We start from the raw sequence: 22,769 nt of genomic DNA, 5'->3' as shown, positions 1-22,769 counted from the left end.
TCACTTGAAGCTTGAAGGAGACTTTCTAGGCCTAGGAGTCAATAAGAAGTGAGCATTTGCATATCCACATAAAACCCCATGAACTATCAATAACACTCTGCTAGCATGAACTTCCTCTTCCATTTCATTCTTTCTTCTTAATAATTCATTTCTTGCTTGGGGACAAGCAAGCTTTAAGTTTGGTGTTGTGATGACAAGTCATCCTAGCCCATTTTAGCTAATCTTTTTCTTTAGTTTTCATTAGAATTATGCACTTTCTTGAGCTACAAGCAAGCTAATTGAGTAGATTTTCATGTTTCCCTTGATTGAACCAACCATAGGTGAATTCATGCCATTTCATGAGGTTTTGAGCTATATTTGTTGCATATTGTGGAATATTGAATACCTCATGATTTTGAGCAAAGCTTTGATTAGTTTGGTTGATCAATGATAGGTGAAGAAGGCTTGGAGAAAGGTTGAAGCAAAGAGGAATGGCTAGGAGTGAAGAAAGGACAATGGAATAAGTGAAAATTGAACCGGGTTGCATGAAGTTAGCCCCAACGTTAGCCCCCTAACTTGGAGGCTAACGTTGGAACTTGAGAGTTTCTCCCCTGGGCACCAACGTTTGCGCCAACGTTAGCCCCCTAACTTGGAGGCTAACGTTGGCACTTGAATCACAAAGGAGGAAGGCCAACGTTTGCGCCAACGTTAGCCCCCTAACTTGGAGGCTAACGTTGGCACTTAAAATACAAAGAGGGAAGGCCAACGTTTGCGCCAACGTTAGCCCCCTAACTTGGAGGCTAACGTTGGCGCCATTAGCAATAAGCATTGCCAACGTTAGGGTCAAAGTTAGACCCCTAACGTTGGCACCAACGTCCAAACCAGGAAATCAAGCTTGCTGCTATGAAAAGTTAGGGGCAAAGTTAGACCCCTAACTTTGACCCTAACATTGAGATCATCTTTGGCCAACTTCAAAAACCGGTTCAATTGGTTCACTTCGGTTCTTCTTCAATCTTCAAGAGCAATCAACCAAGGCCTCTTTCAACCCAATTCCACCAAGAACAAAGGCCCAACTCAAGGCTTGAAGATCATTTTTGGAAAGTGTATAAATAGGATAGAATTCAAGTTATTAAGAGAGCTTTTCCTGGAGAGTTTTCCTTTAGGAGCTTTCTTTTTAGAATTTTTAGAAGAGTTTTCGGGAAGCTTTTGTTACGGAGTGAACTTGAATTTCTTTGTTTCCTTTTACTTGCAATTTCATTTTACCTTTGTCTTGGATCTTGGATTGGAGAATTGAAGAAATTCTGTTTCAATCTCAATCTTGGATCTCTCTGTTTCCTTTACTGTCAATTGAATTAGCATTTCTGTTTCTGTTGCTTGATCTTCATCTCTTTTCTTTGCAATTTACAATTTCCTTGCTATTGTTCTTGTTGGATCTAGGAAGGCATTGAGATCTAGACTTGGTTTTCTAGTCTCTGAGTCCTGAGATCTGAATTTCTCATTTCAATTCCCTGTTTACTGCTTCTTATGTTCATTTACTTTTCTGCTTTATTTCCGGTTCAATCCCAATTCCCTTATCCTTCTTCTGTTTGATGCAATTTAGTTTTTCCTTGTTTAAATTCTGCAAATCCACATCCCAATTCCCTTTACATTCCAAGCAATTTACATTTCTTGCACTTTAAGTTTCTGCAATTTACATTTCTTGCACTTTAAGTTTCTGCCATTTAATTTCTTGTTCTTTAATTTTCAGCAATTTACTTTCCCGCTCTCTTTAATTTCATGCAATTTACATTCTGCAAATCACAAATCACCCAACCAACACTTGATTCGCTTGACTAAATCAACCACTAAACTAAAATTGCTCAATCCTTCAATCCCTGTGGGATCGACCTCACTCCCGTGAGTTTTTATTACTTGATACGACCCGGTACACTTGCCGGTTAGTTTTGTGATGTTTTGTGAGAGATTCGTTTCTCATCAAAATATCTCATCACGCGACTCCCAGGCCAGTCTCCAGAGAGTTAGGCCTGAGTTGGGCCAACTCTAAGCCCCTAGCCCAACTCCATGCACGCGTGCGCGCACGGTACGCGCACGCGTCCTTTCCTATTTTGCTCACCCCCGCTTAAGCGCGTTGTACGCGCACGCGTAGGGCCCACGTTCTCTCAATGGACGCGAACGCGCACGCGCGGATTCGAATTTTCACTTACCCCAGAGACGCGAACCCTAGCGCATTCGCGCACCACACTCCTTCCCCCCTAACGTTCCATTTCTCTTCTCCCACCACTCCCAGCAACCTCCGGCGAGCGCCACTCACCGCGACCGCCGCCGCCATCATTGCCTCGCCCTTCTCCCTTCATCGCCCTCTCTCTCCCTCTCACTCCTCTCACCCATCTCACCATCACCGCCCCTCCTCCCCTCAGTTTCTCACCCCTCCGGCCAAACCACCGCGCCAGCCGTCTTCACCGCCACCGTTCACGGCGGTGCTAGTTTCTGTCTCTGCTGCCCCTGCCCTATCGTAGTCCCCCTTTCCATTCTCAGTTTTTCCCGGCTCTCAGGTTCCTGCTCCATTTCTGTTATTTCTTTTTCTATTTTTTCCTTTTTATTTGTTCATTTATGTTAGTTCCTGGAATTGCATGTTAGTTAGCTAAATTCAAATTTTGTATGTTAGGTTAGATAGATATAATTGCTGTTAGGTAGCTAGGGCTGGATAGAGGATTCTAGGCCTGCTAATTGCTCCGTATGTGCATATCTGCTGCTTGCTTCCTTGGGTACGGTATGTTGGTTTTGGGTTGATATCCCATGCAGTATGTGTTGCCAAATAATATCTGTTTGCTGCTGTGCGTGATTGATGTTATTTTTTGTGCTAATTGTGCTATTTTGCTATCCGGGAACGTCTAATTTTAAGCCGGAATGCTGCCCGATTTTCAAGGAAATTAGTTTCATTTTGATCTTTATTTCAGTTTTGGGCAAAATTTCCGTTTCCTTTTTGACTTCCCGGATTTGCACAATCATTGTGAACAGGAACCGCAACTTCTCGTTCAATTGAGCCTATATATCATCATATCGCTAATTCACTTTTCTAACTTACTAATTTCTTTAACCGTTTTACTTCCACTCACCTTTAACCCTCTTTAACAATTCTTTCAAAAATATGATGATATTATTGCCTTTTGAATATGAGATGTTGCCTTTAATGAAGATTACAGTCTTGGTTCATTCACTTATGTTTACTTGTTCACTTTTACATATTCAGTGCAACATCATGATTGCTCTTTGATAATTGTATCCTGAACATGCCTTCTTTGTTACATGCTAAATGTTTTATATATTCTATCATACCTTTCAGGATGTCGGATAAAGGAAAATCTATAGCCTCTGCTTCCAAAAAAAGGAAGCGCTCCAAGACCTCTACACCCCCACCATCTGCTAACTATGCGAGGAATCCGCTGAATGAGGAGGAGAAAGAAAATCAGTTACTCCCGTCCACTGATCCAACCAAATTTCCAAATCTCTACTGCGAGCTACGCCTTTCCCGTTATGCAAAGAAGAATCTGAATATTGAGAAGAAACTGAATCTTCCCAATGATGTGAGGCGTGCCATAAACGCCCGTATTTCTGAGCTGGGCTTGGATTTCGTCGATAGGGACTTGGGACGGATTAACATCTCGTGGGTCAAGGAATTTTACTGCAATTTCTTTCTACCGGGCTTGGATTCAGTATTCTTGAGGGGTAGAGAGATTATGATCACTGAGGATGCCTTGAGGGATGCACTGCTCTGCAGAGTTGGTACTCCTGAGACTTGTGCCTACCAGCAGGCAGAGGTAGCTCCCCTCTCCATGACTTTCAACTATGAGGCACTTCGGCGCGTGATTGCTACACCAGATGCTTCTTGGGTAATGGATTCGAGCAACACAAAGCCCAAGGGCATGCTATTTGCACATCTGACTAGGGAGGCTAGGACTTGGCAACAAATATTTGCCCACTATGTCTTCCCTACCACTCACTTTTTAGAGATTCCGATGGATATGCTAGTCTTGATTGGGTGTGTCATGGAGGGGAAGGAAGTATATTTTCCCCAACTGATTAGGCATAGCATGTGGAGATCTCATATTCGCGGCTTGTTACCGTTTCCGACACTGGTTACTAGCTTAGCTGAGCTAGCTGATGTCCCGTGGGAGGACAATGACGTGACGCCACCACCTCCAGATGACGACGACAAGGAAGTTACTATTCCCTGGGGTGTATGGGTGCACGAGAGGCCCCCGACCAGCCGCCGTTCTCGAGCTAGAGCGGCAGTCGAGGCAGCTATACCATCTTCTTTGCCAGCAGCCCCACCCCCTTCAGCACCCGAGCCCACTTACCTACTGGTTCAGCGTCTGTTTCGGTTCTTGGAGCGCGAGAGGCTTCATGTCAGACGCCGACTGGATCGGATGGATCAGGCACTCATCTCCCTTGGCGCTGAGTTACCTCCGCTTCCAGACTCTCCGACCTCCGATGAGCAGGATCATCAGGAGGAGGACGCGGAGGCACCGGTTCAGCAGGATGCCCCTGACACTACAGAGCCGCCACAGACTCAGGAGGAGCCGGTCCCACAGCCACAGCCACAGTCAGAGCCAGAGCCTATCGTTGTACCTCCCACTGATCCTCCGGTTTAGCATCGAGGACGATGCTTGGTTTTAAGTGTGGGGAGGGCACCGGTAGCATTATTTGGGAACCGGTGAACTTTTCGGCCTAGTTATCTCATTTTGCACATCTTTGTATATATTTTGATGCATTTCTAGTTTGCTTTGGATACTTTTATTGCTTATTTTGGATTTTAGATATTTTGATGCTTTTGGATATTTTTAGATGTTTTGGATGATAGATTCCGTACTTTTAGTTGGACTCTTCTTTATACATTTTGTTTATCTTTGTTTTTAGTTTGTAGTTGTGATTAGAAATCATACTTTGGATTGCAAATATTTAGTCACCCTTTTTGCATAATATATTGGTTCTAAGTGAAAAAGGAAAGGGTGAACTAAGAAAATTTTTGAACTTTTCAATCACAACAATGCTTAGTCAAACATTGAGATTTTTCAAGAAGTTTAAATATAGGGCATTAACCCAATTGATTGAAAGAGAATTTTGAAACTTGCTTGAATTTCATACCTTGTGAAGCATGTATTGAATTGAGAACACAAGCTTGTGAGACTTGAGCCTATTGATGTGGTTACATTTTATAACCACTTATTTTCCATTCTTGTGTGAAATTGTTCTCTTTCCATGATTGTGATCCTTGATTTGTTTGATTCTATATATCCGTTTATTTCTTGTGTTTGTGCATTTATATGATTGAGGCCATTCTTTCATTAGCCACTTACCCAAATAGCCAACCTTTTACTCTCCATTGTTAGCCAATTTTGAGCCTATGCTTAACCAACTTATTCTTATTTTAGCACATTACAAGCCTAAGGCGGAAAACCAATGAAAAGTCCTTGTTTGGATCTTTGATTGACCTAGGCTAGTGAGAGTGTTTTATTATTCAAAGTTGGTGAGGCTTGGGAACATTGGATGGGATAAAAAGGGGCAGTACACTTTTATGTTTAGGAATTGGGCACATACTCATGTATTGATTAAATGTATAGACCTTATGCATTGATGTTCTTGTGTATAGTTTGAAAGAAAAAGAAAAAAATGAAAAGAAAAAGAAATAAAAGTGAAAAAAGAAAAAAAAAAGGGGAAAAGAAAAGAGAAAAATGTATATAGAAAAAGAAAGAAAAAAAAAAAGAAGAGCAATAAAGGGGACAAAATGCCCCAAAGTGAAGTCAATAAAAAGGGGATCAATGCATAAGTATTATGAATCAAATAAGAATGCATGAGTATGTAAGAAAAAGTGAAGAATGGGTAGTTAGAATAGCTTGCATTTGTATAGGTCATTAAATAGGTTAGGTGGGAAAGTCTATGCTAATCAAAGATTCAAATCCTAGTCCACTTGACCATAAATGATCCTACCTTGACCCTAACCCCATTACAACCTAAATGAAAGACCTCATGATGAATGTATGCATGCATTGAATAAGTGTTGATTGTTAGAAGAAAATCAAATTTTGGAAAACATGATTAGAAGAGAATCGAGTGAATTAACCCTTAAACACTTGAGTGAATAGAGCGGATACACATCCGGTGAGGGTTCAAAAGTTCAATCACATGTGTTCACCCATATTATCTATATTCTTGCAAGTTTGAACTCTTTTTGACAATTCAATACAATTGTGGTTTGGACTTAGTCCTTATTGCCTAGCTCTTGTGCTTACACATGCTCTCTTGGGAATTGATTTGTTTGAACTAAGCATTTCCAATTGCTTTAGATAATTGCATTTAGATAGGACTCATATAGTTTAGTTGCATTCAATAAATGTCATAACCCTTAGTTCCTTCTTATTTTAGCATGAGGACATGCTAAGGCTTAAGTGTGGGGAGGTTGACAAACCCCAATTTGACGGTTTGTTTTGCATTGAATTTAGAGTATTTTGATAACCTTTGTCACATTTAGCCTAGGAATTAGCATGATTTTGTTATCTCTCCCATATTTGTACTTAAGTGTAAAAACATGCTTTTTAAGCCTTATTTTGATGAATTCTAGTTCTTCTTTGATTCCATAAGATGCCTTGATGTGTTTGCTAGTAATTCCAGGATTGAAATAGGCTAGGCATGGATCAAAGGAAGCAAGGAAGGAAGCATACAAGTGGAGAGAAGCATAAAAAGTCAAAGAAGCAAAGTCAGCCATGCACGCGCACGCGCACAAGGCACTCGCACGCACATCGCAGAATTAGCCAGGGACGCGCACGCGTACCGTGCGCGCACGCGTCGATGAGGGCACATGACCTCACTAATGCAACACGTGCCTGGCGATTTGAGAGGGTTTCTGAACCCATTTTTGGCGCCAAATTGCTAAGGGAAAGGAATAAAAGGATGAAGGATTAAGGGGAATGCATGATAATCATAATCATCACTTTTGACTAATAATCACTCCCAACCACTAATCACTTTTAGTTTAGATTTTTAGAGAGAGAAGCTCTCACTTCTCTCTAGAATTAGGATTAGGATTAGGTTTAGTTCTTAGATCTAGATTAAGATTCATGTTCTTCTACTTCTACATCTCAATTCCTTGTAGTTACATTGATTCTTCTTCCATTTTTTTATTGTAATTTCCTTTATGTTGTTCTTATACTTTGTTGTAGATCTAGTATTGTTCCTTCTACATTCTTCCAATTCAATAAGAGGTAATTCATAATAAATGTGTCTTCTTTGCTTTTCTATTGTTGATCTCTTGTTTTTGTAGTTGTAGATTCCTTTTAATTCTTGCAATTAATAATGTTTACTTCTATCGCACTCTATGTGTTTGTTGAAATGCCTCTTTTAGTTTTAGTGTAGATTTTGTTCCTCTTGGCCTAGGTAGAGTAATTAGTGACACTTGAGTTATCTAATTCCTTTGTTGATTGATAATTGGAGAGATTGCTAATTGGTTTGGAGTGCACTAAAGCTAGTCTTTCCTTGGAAGTTGGCTAGGACTTGTGGCTCAAGTCAATTCATCCACTTGACTTTCCTTTAATTAGTAAGGGTTAACTAAGTGGTAGCAATGAACAATTCTCATCACAATTGAGAAGGATAACTAGGATAGGACTTCTAGTTCTCACATCTTGCCAAGAACCTTTTATAGTTGTTAGTTTATTTTCATTGCCATTTACTTTTCATGCTTCTTATCTAAAACCCCAAAATAACTCATAACCAATAACAAGACACTTCATTACAATTCCTAGAGAGAACGACCCGAGGTTTGAATACTTCGGTTTATAAATTTTAGGGGTTTGTACTAGTGACAAACAACTTTTTGTATGAAAGGATTAGTGATTGGTTTAGAAACTATACTTGCAACGAGAATTCATTTGTGAAATTCTATACCATCAAAAATCCATTCGTCAATAATCAATTTGATTACAACATGTAAAGTGCTAACCCAACTTATAAGGGGATTCCCACAGAATCATGAAACACAACATAGATGAACAAAGAAACTCTTAGACATCTATGGCTTTTTCTTTTAATTTTGCACTCTCTGCCTTTTTCCGCTCTATGGCTTTTTTATACAAACCTCGCTGTTTGCCTTTTTCCATGAGACTCAAGACATGACAAAATTAAACAGAAAAATTACAAAACTGAATACATTGAAGGAGAAGAGAAAACTGTTAGCTCAGGTAGCTCTGAGAACTCTGTGCCTTGCACTCTCAAATTTTCTCCTTACTCCAAACAGTGGCTGTCCACCCTTATTATAGAAGAGGGGAGCCTTCACTTATTGAAGCCAAAACCAAACCAACTTCTTCCTCCTTCAACAAACCGGTTCGGCCACATAGAGAGAGAAGAGATAACCATGTAAAACCCAACATGCAATTACCTCTGGACCTTTCTTGATCATCACCCTTCATCAATCCGAGCTCTCCATCCTTGGCTTGCTCTCCAAGATGGAATTCTGGCCCTTGATGCTTCATGATGATGATGACTTCATCTGCTTCAATCTCTGCCTTCAACCATCACTTCGCCACTCTAGCTACTCCCTGTGGTGGTTGAGCAGAATCAAAGACAAGCCATGCTTCAAGAATCTCCCTTGCTGGTCGAGATCTTCTTCTTCCTTTTTGAGCATGCAAAGCTCAAGATAACCTCACCAAATCTGACCATATTTGGTAAGTATCTTAGCCACATCTCATTTTTATTTTAGTATGTTTTCTTGCCATCATGAGCTTGATGGTCTTGATGCATGCACCTCCTTTCTTTTCTTCGTTGATGAATGTTGCTTCCATGGTTCTCTGGACAAGGACCGAAGAGAGAATAGAAAAGAGATGAATGAGAGAGAGGAAAGAGAAATAGTAGTTAATGGAACAAAAGATAAAAATGAATCAATTTCCCTTTCTTTTTACTGACAAACGTGTAGCCTTGGTGCTAGCAATCAAATCACTTTGTCAATTTCTCTCTCATAGTTCCCATGTAATAAATGATAGTTGAGTGTAATTTGAAATCCAACACATGTTTGAATTTTGGATCTGTTGAAAACAATTTGGGTTCCCTCTTTATTGTTTTCGGGTAATGCATGAGGAATTAGCATTGCATATAATTGGGCTTAGTTGCATCAAATATTAAATCTGGCCCAATTAATAATATTTGCTTTCTTGATGAAAATTGTTTCGGATCAAGCATAAGAGGCTCTCATCAAAAATTAACCATGGGCTTGGTTGTAAGCAACATTAAGCTTGGCCCAACAATATAAAATTTCAGCCACTTAGTATATAATTATGCAACAAGGCTGGTTTTTGGGCTTAAGCCAGAAACTCATTTTTCGGCCCAATAACAAATCTGCACACACAAAATTATTAATTAACATATGTTAGATGAAAATCAAATTAATAATTTTGTAATTAATTATTTTAATAATGTTTGTTCATCAATAAATCAAATTAGAGTTTTCCAAACTCATCAATCTCCCCCTTGATGACAAACATTATTAAAATTGAAATGGAAAGAAATTTAGAGATAGAGTAAAGAGTACTCCCTTTGAATTTGAATTTCTCCTCCTTTCTAAATGTCACATAGCTCCCCCTTGATGTATGCTTATTTTACCAAGGGAAGCACTAACCTGTAACATTTAAATCAAGCTTCAAGTAACAATGTTATTTAGCATATTTTATGATGCTAAATGCTTGATTTATGAGCAGTTTTAATTGATAATCAAAACTCATTTGATATCATAAACTGATTTACTGCTCAACCATTTTTATACAAACAAAAATTTATCCAAATATTTTCCAAACATTTCTTGTTAGTATATCAGAGCAAAACAAAATGATGTGAAAAATATTTGAAGTACACATGATCAAAACAAGGCAGTTTTAATATATTGCACAATTTAAAGGAACTACCAAAAATAAGTTTTCAATCCAACAAATTTATCAATGATGAATCAAAAGCCAAGCATCAAAATCAAACATCATCATAAACCAAATGTAGTTCAAGCAATATAGTGAATGCAATAACAGCATGCATTCTTTGAACAAGGGTGATCATGAATTTTCAATTTTTAAAATTTCATCCCCTGTTCCCCTGTTTTTCAGCCCCTGTTTCATTCCAATTTCAATTTTGGAACTTAAATTTCCTCCCCCTTTTGTCATCATGGGGGCACCTGCACAAAACAGAATCAAACATAGCAAAATATTCAAAGCAAAATAGCAAGAGTATATCACAATATCCTAGAGAGTATCCTAGAGCAGTGAGTATCAAGTCATGCTCATACAAAAAACAGATTGAGCCTAGTGGAGCCAATATCAAACAGAGTAAAGAAACAATCACTAATCATCAGAAAAATTAAGTTGTTCTTCAGCATCTCCGACACTATCATCTCCCAAATCTTCTTTAAAATGTTCCATCATCAGATTGACCCTGTCTTTGCAATTTTTCCAAGCTTTCTCATTGTCAAAGGCTTGCTTACGAGTTTCTTTGGCTGACCGATACATCAAATCTGCCATGTTCGAAAATTCTCCCAAAATCTGTTTGATGGACTTGATTGTTTTGGAGGATTCTGGTCTGCCTTCATGGTCACTATCCGATGCAGCAGTTGGTCGCCCTTTGGTTTCCTTAGTTGCTCCTGCTCCTCTAATTGAAGACACCTTATTTTCTACAGCCTCATTCAACAAATCAACTTTAAAGTACTCAAATATTCTAGTTAGAAACATACCATAAGGCAGGTTAGCCTTTCTGGTGCTTCTAACAGAATCCCACATGTGTCTAATCATAATATAACCAAAGGATATAGGAGTAGAGGTAACCAAAGCAAATAAGATGAGACAGTCAGAAAATGTCACAAATGTGCTTGAGAACAGTCTTGTATGGAACGCCAACTTGTGTGTCCCATTTTTCCACCATGTATGCTCGCGGTCCTTCATCCTTGAAGCCCAGGGCCACTCCAATAGTCTCAGCATCAAGGGCTATTTGAACCCTTTTGACATAGGAATGGAGGGTGCCGTCAATGAGCCGCATATTGGCATAAAACTCTCGAACAAGACCAGGGTAGACTGGTTTCTGGATGAGAAGCAAAGGTTTCCAGTTGAGTAGTTCAAACAGAGGAGAGACGTTGATGCCCTTGTTGGTGAGATTTTCAAGGCTAACAAGATAAGTTGTGCACAAATGACGCTTCTCCATAACCTCCTTATGAAACTCAAAAGAGGTGCAAGAGTTAAATCTGCTTGGATCAAAGTGGGAGTGAGTCTTGCCATATTTGTCTCTAAATTCCATGGATTCCAAGTTTGGAGGTTCAGTAGTGTCATTGAGTGCAAACCCCTGATTCTTCTGGGAGCCTTTTCCAGGAGTAGTCCGCTTCGGTGATGAGGGTGGAGGTGAAGGAATGGGAGAAGTATAAGATTCTTGCTCTTCTTCCTCTTGGGGGTCCTTGTTCTTCCTGTTTCGTCCTCTTCTGGAACTCTTTTGGGCCACTACCTTTCTTCTCATGGCTTCGGTTTGTTTGGTTGGAGGTGAGGGAGAGGATGAGGAAGTAGAATGTATGTGGATATGAGTGTGCGTTTGGGGTGTTGATGGTTTTTGAGAAAGAAGAATTCTTTCACTCTTTCTTGGCGCGGTTTTCTTTTTCATGGTAATGGGGAATGGAATATGAAAGGGTGGTGGTGATAACCGAATTGAGAGAGGGAGAGAGACAAGGTGGGTGAACGCATTTAATGGGGTTTGGAAAGAGAATATGGAGAGTAATGACCATTAGTGGACGGTTAATGACCATAATGGGTGGTTATTGTCCAAAAAATGATTTCCCTTTTAACTTTTGAAATCCAAAACTGAAAAGTTGTTGCCTTAAATCAAGGGATTAGATGGATATAGGGATTTGATTTGACAATAACCACTTCCAAGGAGATTTGATGACACAAGAGGAAGATTCCTTTTTGTAGAAAGATAACTACCATAACTGTTAAGGTGGGGTCAAGGAATTTTGGTGGGGCCCATAAAATTTTGAATTCTGCGTTGCCTCCCCCTTGACCACAGCTCTTCCATCATGCCATGATTTTTATCTCGTCCAAACCTATGAGCAAAAACTGAACAGAGTCACAAATTCACAGATTTTCAATAAAACTTAAATATAACATTCCCAAACTTTTTCTCAAGGTATAGAATCTGTCTTCACAGAGAGGTTTTGTAAAAATATCAGCAATTTGGTCTTCCGATTTTACAAATTGAATATCAATAGTTCTCTTTTGCACATGTTCTCTAATGAAATGATATTTAATTTCAATGTGCTTTGTTCTTGAGTGCAAAACAGGATTTTTTGAAATATTTATGGCACTCATATTATCACAAAATAGGGGTATACTATTGATTTTTAATTTGTAATCTTCCAATTGTGTTTTTAACCAAATTAATTGAGTGCAACATGCAGATGCGGAAATGTATTCTGCTTCAGCCGTGGATAAAGCCACTGTAGCTTGTTTCTTGCTTGACCACATATTGAGTGAGCTTCCAAGGAAGCAACACATGCCGGACGTGCTTCTTCTATCCACTCTATCTCCCGCATAATCTGCATCACAAAACCCTACTGCACAAAATTCATCAGATTTAGGATACCACAAGCCATAATCACAAGTTCCCTTAATGTATCTAATGATGCGTTTAACAGCCGTAAGATGGGATTCTTTCGGGTGAGATTGAAATCTTGAACATACACCCACACTTTGAACAATATCCGGTCTAGAGGAGGTAAGGTACATGAGTGAACCTATCATTCCTCTATACTTTGTTTCATCCACATCTTGACCATCATCATCCTTTTCAAGTTTTGTGTTGGGATGCATTGGTGTACCCATTGCTTTGGAGTTTTCTAGGCCAAACTTTTTAATAAGTTCTTTTGCATATTTTCCTTGGTAAATAAAAGTACCACTAGGAGTTTGTTTAATTTGGAGGCCAAGAAAGAAAGTAAGCTCTCCCATTAAACTCATTTCAAACTCACTAGTCATGAGTTTTCCAAACTCTTCACACAAGGAAATGTTGGCCGAACCAAATACAATATCATCAACATAAACTTGAACAAGAAGTATATCATCATTAGATGCTTTAATAAATAAAGTAGTGTCGGTGGTACCCCTTTGAAATTTATTTTCCAACAAGAAGGCACTAAGCCTTTCATACCAAGCTCTTGGAGCTTGTCTAAGACCATAAAGAGCCTTAGTTAATTTGAAAACATGATTTGGAAACTCTTTATGTTCAAAACCGGGGGGTTGAGCCACATACACTTCTCTATCAATAAGACCATTAAGGAAAGCACATTTAACATCCATTTGAAACATTTTGAAACCTTTATGGGCGGCATAGGCAAGAAGCAAACGAATTGCTTCCATTCTAGCTACCGGAGCAAAAGACTCATCAAAATCTATACCCTCTTCTTGATCGTAACCTTGGGCCACTAATCTAGCCTTGTTACGAACAACTTGTCCATCCTCACCAAGTTTATTTTTAAAGACCCACTTAGTACCCGTTACCTTCTTAGCATCCGAATAAGGTACTAATGTCCAAACCTTATTCTTGTCAAATTGAGCTAGTTCCTCTTGCATGGCCTTGACCCATGATGGATCTTCAAGAGCTTGTTTGACATTGTTAGGCTCCATTTGGGACAAGAGAGCAAAATTGCTAGGTTTGGTTTGCCTTTTGGTGGAGGATCTTGTTGTTACGCCATGAGAAGGATCACCGATGATGAAATCATGAGGATAACCTCTCATAGATTTCCATTCTCTAGGCTTTCGGACAGGTGTAGAACTTTGATGAACTTCTGGTGGTCTCACTGTTTCAGTTGCTCGTGCTTGTTCAGGAGACAAAATGGAAGTGTCTCCTACAATCTGACGAGACAGAACCGGGCTGACAGATTCTTCATTCTGGACAGATTTGGGATTTTCTTTGCTTGTTCCATCCTCTTCACAATCTGAATCAATATCCTTCACAATGTTGGGAATTAAGTTAGAATCACAAAAAGTAACATGTATGGATTCCTCTATTGTCCTATGCTCCTTGAGATAAACTCTATAGGCCTTGCTTGTGGTGGAATATCCAACAAACATTCCTTCATATGATTTTGGATCAAATTTTCCAAGATTTTCCTTATTGTTAAGCACAAAACATTTGCATCCAAAGACATGAAAGTACTTAAGATTTGGAGGGGTTCCTTTCCATAGCTCATAAGGCGTTTTCTTTAACCCTTTTCTAATGATTGTTCTATTCAAAATATAACATGCTGTGTTCACAGCCTCAGCCCATAAGAATTTAGGAATTTCACTCTCACATAACATAGCCCTAGTCATTTCTTGAAGGCTTCTATTCCTTCTTTCAACCACCCCATTTTGTTGGGGGGTTCTAGGACATGAAAAGTTATGAGAAATCCCTAAGTCATCACAGAATTTTTCAAAATCTTGATTTTCAAATTCTCTTCCATGATCACTTCTCAAATGGGCAATTTTCAAATCCTTTTCATTTTGAATTTTCTTACAAAGGGTGGAAAAAGCATGAAAGGCATCATTCTTATGAGTAAGGAAAAGTACCCAACCAAATCTAGAGTAATCATCTACCACCACAAGACCATAATGTTTACCTCCTAAAATTTGAGTTCTAGTAGGACCAAAAAGATCAATATGTAACATTTCCAAAGGCCTTTTGGTTGAGATTCCATCTTTTGATTTAAAAGAGGATTTTACTTGTTTGCCTAATTGACAAGCGTCACAAGTAAGATCCTTATCAAACTTGATGTTTGGGATTCCTCTAACCAAATTTCTTTTGACTAGCTTAGAAATTTGATACATGCTAGCATGTCCCAATTTTCTATGCCAAAGCCATTTTTCAGATTCAAAAGATGTGAAGCATGTTACATTTTGTTCCTTTAAATCCTCAAGAGTTAATCCATACACATGGTTGCATCTTTTAGCTTCAAGAAGAACATTCCCAGTTTTTTCACACACAACCAAACAAACAAATTTCTTAAAGATAACTTCAAAACCCAAATCACAAAGTTGACTAACACTAAGCAAATTATGTTTCAAGCCATGTACAAGGAGAACATCATTTATACAAGAAGAAAAGTTTTTACCAACTTTCCCAACAGCCACAATTTTTCCTTTTGCATCATCACCGAAAGTGACAAGTCCTCCATCATAGTCATCAAGCTTTATGAAGAAGGTTGTCTTTCTGGTCATATGCCTAGAGCATCCGCTGTCCATATACCACACATTTTCCTTCCTTTTGGATGCTAGGCACACCTGATCTATGTGGTCTGCCATGAGACATGTTTGTGACTTGGTCTCGGTTTCTTCATCATCATCATCAGAGTCATTCTCCAAGTCTTCCCATGTGGCCATCAGTCCTTTCTTCTTTCCTCTTTTCGGCTTTTCCTCCTTTTTCAGCTTGGGACAATCAGATTTGAAATGCCCCATTTTCTTGCAATTATAGCAAGTTACCTTGCTAAGGTCTTTCTTTATTCTCCTTGTGCTGCTGCCTTTGCTTCTGAGCTTAGCCATTTTCCAGAATTTTTTTGCAAATAAAACAAACTCATTTTCAGAAGAGTTATCACTGGATTCATCATCCAGAGGGTTAGTCACAGAAGAAAATGCAATTCCTTTCTTTTTTGTATCTTTTTTCAAATAGGTATTTTCAAAAGCAAGAAGATTTCCTCTCAAATCATCAAGTGTCATGGAGTCTAGGCTACTGCTTTCAGAAATAATTAAAGCTTTAGTTTCCCACTCTTTTGTGAGACATCTCAACACTCTTCTCACTAGCACAGAATCAGAATGTGTAATTCCCAGAGCATCTAAGCCAACAATGATAGCATTGAACCGTTCGAACAGTTCATCAATGGACTCTCCTTTCTTCATTGCAAACATTTCATATTCTCTATTTAGCATATCTGTCCGAGTCTTCTTGACAATGGTGGTTCCTTCATGGGTGATTTGCAATTTGTCCCAGATTTCCTTTGCCGTTGTGCATCTTGATACCCGTCGGTACTCCTCGAAGCTGATAGCACAATTGAGCAGATTTATTGCCTTGGCATTTAACTCCACCTTCTTCCTATCTTCCTCGGACCATCTTGCTTCTGGTTTGAGAGAAACAACTCCTTCTACACTTGTGATAGTTGGAAATTGAGGCCCTTCGAGAATAATCTTCCAAAGTCTGTAATCCACTGCTTGTATGAATATCTTCATCCTCTCCTTCCAATAGGTATAATTTTTCCCATTGAAAAGAGGGGGTCTGTTGCTTGATTGACCTTCAGTTAGATTATAAGACACCACATTTGCGCCACTGTTTTCTGCCATGAGGATCTTTACTCCAAGCTGCAAAGCTTGATCTCTTTGAGACCAAGCTCTGATACCAATTGATGGTTTCAGTGGCTAAGAGAAGGGGGGGTTGAATCTTAGCCCCCTTTTCTTATGTTGCTGACACTTGCTGAATGCAGAGGAGGCTTTTCTGTTTTAGCTCGTCTCTAGACACGAGACTTTTTGTTTTTGCTCGTCACTTGCCACGAGACTTTTTGTTTTGTCTCGTCACTTGGCACGAGACAATTTTAGTTTTTTGCTCCTATGCAGTAGAGATCAGAAATGGAGTTGGAGAGAAGAAAGATTACACCAAGATATATCCTGGTTCAGCTGCTAAGTGCAGTGCAGCCTACATCCAGTCTTCATCACAAACATGATGGAATTTCACTATAATCAATTTGATTACAACTTGTAAAGTGCTAACCCAACTTACAAGGGAATTCCCACAGAATCATGAAACACAACATAGATGAACAAAGGAACTCTTAGACATCTATGGCTTTTTCTTTTAATTTTGCACTCTCTGCCTTTTTCCGCTCTATGGCTTTTTCATACAAACCTCACTGTTTGCCTTTTTCCATGAGACTCAAGACATGACAAAATTAAACAGAAAAATTAAAAACTGAATACATTGAAGGAGAAGAGAAAACTGTTAGCTCAGGTAGCTCTGAGAACTCTGTGCCTTACACTCTCAAATTTTCTCCTTACTCCAAACAGTGGCTGTCCACCCTTATTATAGAAGAGGGGAGCCTCCACTTATTGAAGCCAAAACCGAACCAACTTCTTCCTCCTTCAACAAACCGGTTCGGCCACATAGAGAGAGAAGAGATAACCATGTAAAACCCAACATGCAATTACCTCTGGACCTTTCTTGATCATCACCCTTCATCAATCCGAGCTCTCCATCCTTGGCTTGCTCTCCAAGATGGAATTCTGGCCCTTGATGCTTCATGATGATGATGACTTCATCTGCTTCAATCTCTGCCTTCAACCATCACTTCGCCACTCTAGCTACTCCCTGTGGTGGTTGAGCAGAATCAAAGACAAGCCATGCTTCAAGAATCTCCCTTGCTGGCCGAGATCTTCTTCTTCCTTTTTGAGCATGCAAAGCTCAAGATAACCTCACCAAATCTGACCATATTTGGTAAGTATCTTAGCCACAGCTTATTTTTATTTTAGTATGTTTTCTTGCCATCATGAGCTTGATGGTCTTGATGCATGCACCTCCTTTCTTTTCTTCGTTGATGAATGTTGCTTCCATGGTTCTCTGGACAAGGACCGAAGAGAGAATAGAAAAGAGATGAATGAGAGAGAGGAAAGAGAAATAGTAGTTAATGGAACAAAAGATAAAAATGAATCAATTTCCCTTTCTTTTTACTGACAAACGTGTAGCCTTGGTGCTAGCAATCAAATCACTTTGTCAATTTCTCTCTCATAGTTCCCATGTAATAAATGATAGTTGAGTGTAATTTGAAATCCAACACATGTTTGAATTTTAGATCTGTTGAAAACAATTTGGGTTCCCTCTTTATTGTTTTCGGGTAATGCATGAGGAATTAGCATTGCATATAATTGGGCTTAGTTGCATCAAATATTAAATCTGGCCCAATTAATAACATTTGCTTTCTTGATGAAAATTGTTTCGGATCAAGTATAAGAGGCTCTCATCAAAAATTAACCATGGGCTTGGTTGTAAGCAACATTAAGCTTGGCCCAACAATATAAAATTTCAGCCACTTAGTATATAATTATGCAACAAGGCTGGTTTTTGGGCTTAAGCCAGAAACTCATTTTTCGGCCCAATAACAAATCTGCACACACAAAATTATTAATTAACATATGTTAGATGAAAATCAAATTAATAATTTTGTAATTAATTATTTTAATCATGTTTGTTCATCAATAAATCAAATTAGAGTTTTCCAAACTCATCAGGTGAGTTGCGTGATGGTGACAGAGGGGAGGATCTTTTATCACCTTTTGCATTTTGATTATTTTGTTGTAGTTCACTCTATCTTTTGTATTTTTATTACTTTGTTGCCTTAGAGGCTAAACTTGAAAGACAGGTTGTTTATGGTTGTACCTTTATAAAACTTTGTTATGTCTATATATAACTAGTCGGTCTAAAATCCGCGGGTTACGGCTAGTACTCTATGACTATTATGCTTATATATCTACATATACTTTGTTATCTTGTACCGGTATCGTATCCTTTACGCTTTTAGTTATCGAGTGAACGTTTCATGCTTTTGTATCTCGGTTTTTGAGTTGTAATCCTTCATCGGGCTTCTCGTACTATTATTCTTTTCTATATATGTATATTATCGTATAAGCCTTAGAACTGTCATGACATTTAATTATCCTTTGCTTTACGACATAAGGTAAGGCTTAGGGTAATTAGGGTATTACAAGTTTTTACACAGAAATTTTGCTATAAATACACAATAATATTTTTCTTAATGCTGTATTTTTTCCTTGTTATTTCTTTTTTTTATTTTTTTCTTTCTTTTAGTTGATGAATGTAGGTTTATCATCTTGCTAATAATTTTGTAGTATTATATGTTTTTTCTTCTTCTTTGTTTGATTTTTTTTTATTCTTGTTAAGAGAATAAAATAAGAAAAAACTTGAGAAGGTAAAATAAGAAGAAAAAGATGAATAAGAAAAAAAAAGATAATGACGATGATAAAAAAAGAAGAAGAAGAAGAAGTAATAAAAGATGAGGAGAAAGAAGAGGAAGAGTTTTGAATTATGCAGAACTTATCAGAATGTAAATACACTGAAATTTCTATAATAACACATAAATTTTCTTAGTTTTTACACTAAAATTTTGTTACAAAAGTACAAAAATATCTTCTTTAATGTTGTATTTTTTTCTTATTTCTTTCTTTTTTTTGTTATATATATAAGAAGAAGACGACGACGATGATGATATAATGATGATGGAGGAGGAGCAGTCGAGTAGGAGGAGGAGAAAAAGGAAAGAGGAGATCGAAAAATTCAAATAAGAAAAGAAAGAGGAGAAGGAGATAGAGGTGGTGGTAGTGACGATGACGATAAAGAAAGGAGGAGAAGAAATTTCAATAAAAAAAGAAAGAAGAAGAGGAGGAGATGGTAGTGGTGGTGACGATAATAACGAAAGAAAAAATAACGAAAAAGAAATAAAAGAAGAAAATGCGTGTCGGGGGTGAAGAAGAAGAAGGGATGAAAAAGAATGTGTGCGCAGAAATTTGAAACATTAAGATGAGAAAGAACGTGTGCGTAAATTTAAAACATAAAAAATGTGAGCACGTGTATGTAAATGATTTGATTGAATTTTGTTAAGTAAATCACTTGGTTGTAGAAATTTGTTTTAAGAGTAAAGTATCGTTTTTGCCCCAACGTTTGGGGTAAGTTTTAAAGTTACCCCTAACGTTTAAATCGTCTTATTTAAGTTCCTAACATTTCAAAATTGACTCAATGTTGTCCTGCTGTTAGGAATCTGTAACAGAATTGACGACAGAACAAAATTGAGACAATTTTGAAATATTAGGGACTTAAATAGGATGAAAACGTTGGGGACAAAAACGATACATAGAAATAAATTTTAATTTTATCCTTCAATAATATCAACTTTTTACGGTACATATATTCAATTATTTTTTTTAATCACATCTAGGTAAATTACACTTAATCATACTATTTTTATTCTAAATAAATTTATTTTTTATAATTTTATTCTTAAAAATTTTTACTCATCATAAAATATTTGTAGAATGACTAATATATAATCTTGTAGGGAAAAAATGATACATATACAATAAAATAATATGATTCTAGTCATTCGACAAACATTTCATAATAAGTAAAAATCTTTAAAAGTAAAATTATAAAAAAAAATTATTTAGAATCAAAGTAACGTAATTAAGTGTAATTTACTTAGATGTAATTAAAAAATAGTTGAATAACTATGTACCGTAAAAGATTGATATTAGTGAAGGATAAAATTAAAATTTATTTCTATGTATCGTTTTTATCTCAAACATTTTCATCCTATTTAAATTTCTAACGTTTTAAAATCGTCTCAATTTTGTTTCGCCGTCAATTTCATTAAGAGATCTCTAACGGCAAAATAACATTGAGTCAATTTTAAAACGTTAAAAACTTAAATAGGACGATTTAAACGTTAGGAAGAATTTTGGGACTTATCCCAAACATTGAAAACAAAAACAATACTATACTCTTATTTTAATTAGTAAATACCTAGTCTTAGCTACAGTTACTTTTTTAAAATTAAACAAACATAAATGACTTAAAAAGACCAAAATGTAATCAATAGTTATAAATTATTCATCTAAAAATTTATAAATCAAGTTTAATAAACAAATAACCTTTTTTGAATTATATATTGTTCAGATTAAAAGGTAGACAAAAGTGCACAAAAGTATAACTACATAATAAGTATTTATAAGTAAAAAGACTAGAGCAAATAATAACTGTTTTCAAGCTCTTCAATGCATAGGTTAAAGTTAAAACTAAAATATATAAATATTTTTACAGAGAAAAATAAAGAAAGTGAAAGTGTGGAAATCAGTGAATGAATATTGGCATGGCGTGCTTCAAGAAGCCATGGTTCGCATCATCTGAATTTTCAAGAAACCTTCAACAACGTCCAAGAACTCATCACATTCTTACGGTTCCTTTCTTCCTTCTCTCCCTCTTCCTCCTCTCTGCATCTTACACCAGCAACTCTCCCACTCCCTACCCTGCCGCCACCCCATTATTCCCTCCATCTTCTCCTTTCTCCAACTCCCACATGCTTTCCAAACCACGCAGCAGAAGCACCTTGTCTTCCGTCACCGCCGCAGAGAGAACTCACGCCAACTCCACCACCAACAGTGATTCACAAGCTATCAGAGACCTCGCTTCCTGCGACATCTTTGATGGCACTTGGGTTCGTGATGAACATGCTGAACCACTCTACCAACATGCTTCATGTCCTTATCTTGATGACGCTTTCAACTGCTTCAAGAATGGACGTTCAGATTTTGATTATCTTAAGTATCGATGGAAGCCACACGGTTGCCACATTCCAAGGTTAATTAACTACTCTGTTTCTATTAGTAACTTGTAGCTTAAGAAATCAAAAGAATATATAGTTTAGCTTCTTAACCTTGTTCTTATTATATAGGTTTGATGGGTTGAAAATGTTGCGGATGCTAAGAGGTAAGAGGGTGGTGTTTGTAGGAGACTCCTTGAACAGGAACATGTGGCAATCCCTCGCGTGTTCTCTGAGAGCTTCTCTCAAAGATAAGACCAGAATCTATGAAGTTTCGGGACGCCGTGAATTCAGGACTCAAGGTTTTTTCTCTCTCAATTTCAGAGTAAGTTATACATAACAATCTCAGTAGGATATAGAATTGTATTGTACTATTGTATGCTTTGATGTTTAATTAATGTATGTTATTGTGATATGATGATAATAATAATAGGACTATGCATGTTCGATAGAGTTTGTGAAATCCCCATTTCTAGTTCAAGAATGGAAAGTGTTACGAAATACGGGTCAAAGAGAGACTCTGAGGCTTGACATGATCCAAGCTTCTAAGTCTCAATACAATAATGCTGATATCATCATTTTCAACACAGGCCACTGGTGGAATCACTACAAAACCAGAAACGGGTAATTAATTAAGTTAGGAGAATAATTTATATATAATTCTACTCATATATATATAATTCATTAACATTCATAATTATTCGCTCTTGTTTCAGCATAAATTACTTTCAAGAAGGGAATCATGTGTATGACAGACTACAAGTTTCGGAAGCATTAAGGAAAGCACTGAAGACATGGGCGGCTTGGGTGGATTCGAGAGTGGACAGGAGGCGCACAAGGGTGTTCTTCACAGGATTCTCAGCTTCTCACTACAAAGGAGGGCAATGGAACTCTGGAGGAAAATGTGATGGAGAGAAGGAACCAATAACAAACGAGAGGTACCTTGGAGAATATCCATGGACAATGAGGATACTTGAAAGTGTGATATCAGAGATGAAGACACCAGTGTTTTACCTCAACATTACAAAGATGACTGATTACAGAAAAGATGGCCATCCCTCTGTCAATAATAACAATAAAGGGAGGCTAAGAACAACGGTTCAGGATTGCAGCCATTGGTGCCTCCCTGGAATTCCAGACTCCTGGAATGAACTTCTTTATGCCACTCTTCTCATAGCACATAACAACACTCATTTTTAGTTTTATCTTGGGGTTGCATGTTTTTTTTTGTAAATTTACAATTTTTGGTGATAAATTAGTGTCTTAGACTTGAACATATTCATATATATTACCATGTCATGTGGTGAGTTTCTATCGCACACATTGTTTTTGCAGTCTTAGGAAGATAATTTAACTTAATATACATAAACTTATGCATGTAGCATTT

At 37.6% G+C, this 22,769-nt stretch overlaps 1 protein-coding gene across 1 annotated transcript; it reads left to right on the top strand.

Annotated features, from left to right (window-relative positions):
* Positions 1–20,913: 20,913 nt before the first annotated feature.
* Positions 20,914–22,701, top strand: LOC112724104 (protein trichome birefringence-like 4). Its single transcript, XM_025775374.3, has 4 exons — positions 20,914–21,420; positions 21,515–21,707; positions 21,816–22,006; positions 22,099–22,701. Exons 1-4 carry the CDS (start codon positions 20,921–20,923, stop codon positions 22,580–22,582), a joined length of 1,368 nt encoding a protein of 455 aa, XP_025631159.1. The 5' UTR covers positions 20,914–20,920; the 3' UTR covers positions 22,583–22,701.
* Positions 22,702–22,769: the final 68 nt, after the last annotated feature.

This window comes from Arachis hypogaea, chromosome 11 (genome assembly GCF_003086295.3).
Source record: "Arachis hypogaea cultivar Tifrunner chromosome 11, arahy.Tifrunner.gnm2.J5K5, whole genome shotgun sequence".
In the NCBI taxonomy this organism is placed as follows: domain Eukaryota; kingdom Viridiplantae; phylum Streptophyta; class Magnoliopsida; order Fabales; family Fabaceae; genus Arachis; species Arachis hypogaea.
Note: the sequence above shows the minus strand (reverse complement) of the source record. Positions and strands in the feature narration are given on the sequence as shown.

Bases quoted from the DNA above. Each gene is read 5' to 3' on its own strand.
- LOC112724104 (XM_025775374.3), top strand. From the start codon at position 20,921: ATGAATATTGGCATGGCGTGCTTCAAGAAGCCATGGTTCGCATCATCT. The intron at 21,421-21,514 runs GTTAATTAACTA...CTTATTATATAG, and splicing joins CACGGTTGCCACATTCCAAG to GTTTGATGGGTTGAAAATGT. The intron at 21,708-21,815 runs GTAAGTTATACA...TAATAATAATAG, and splicing joins TTTTCTCTCTCAATTTCAGA to GACTATGCATGTTCGATAGA.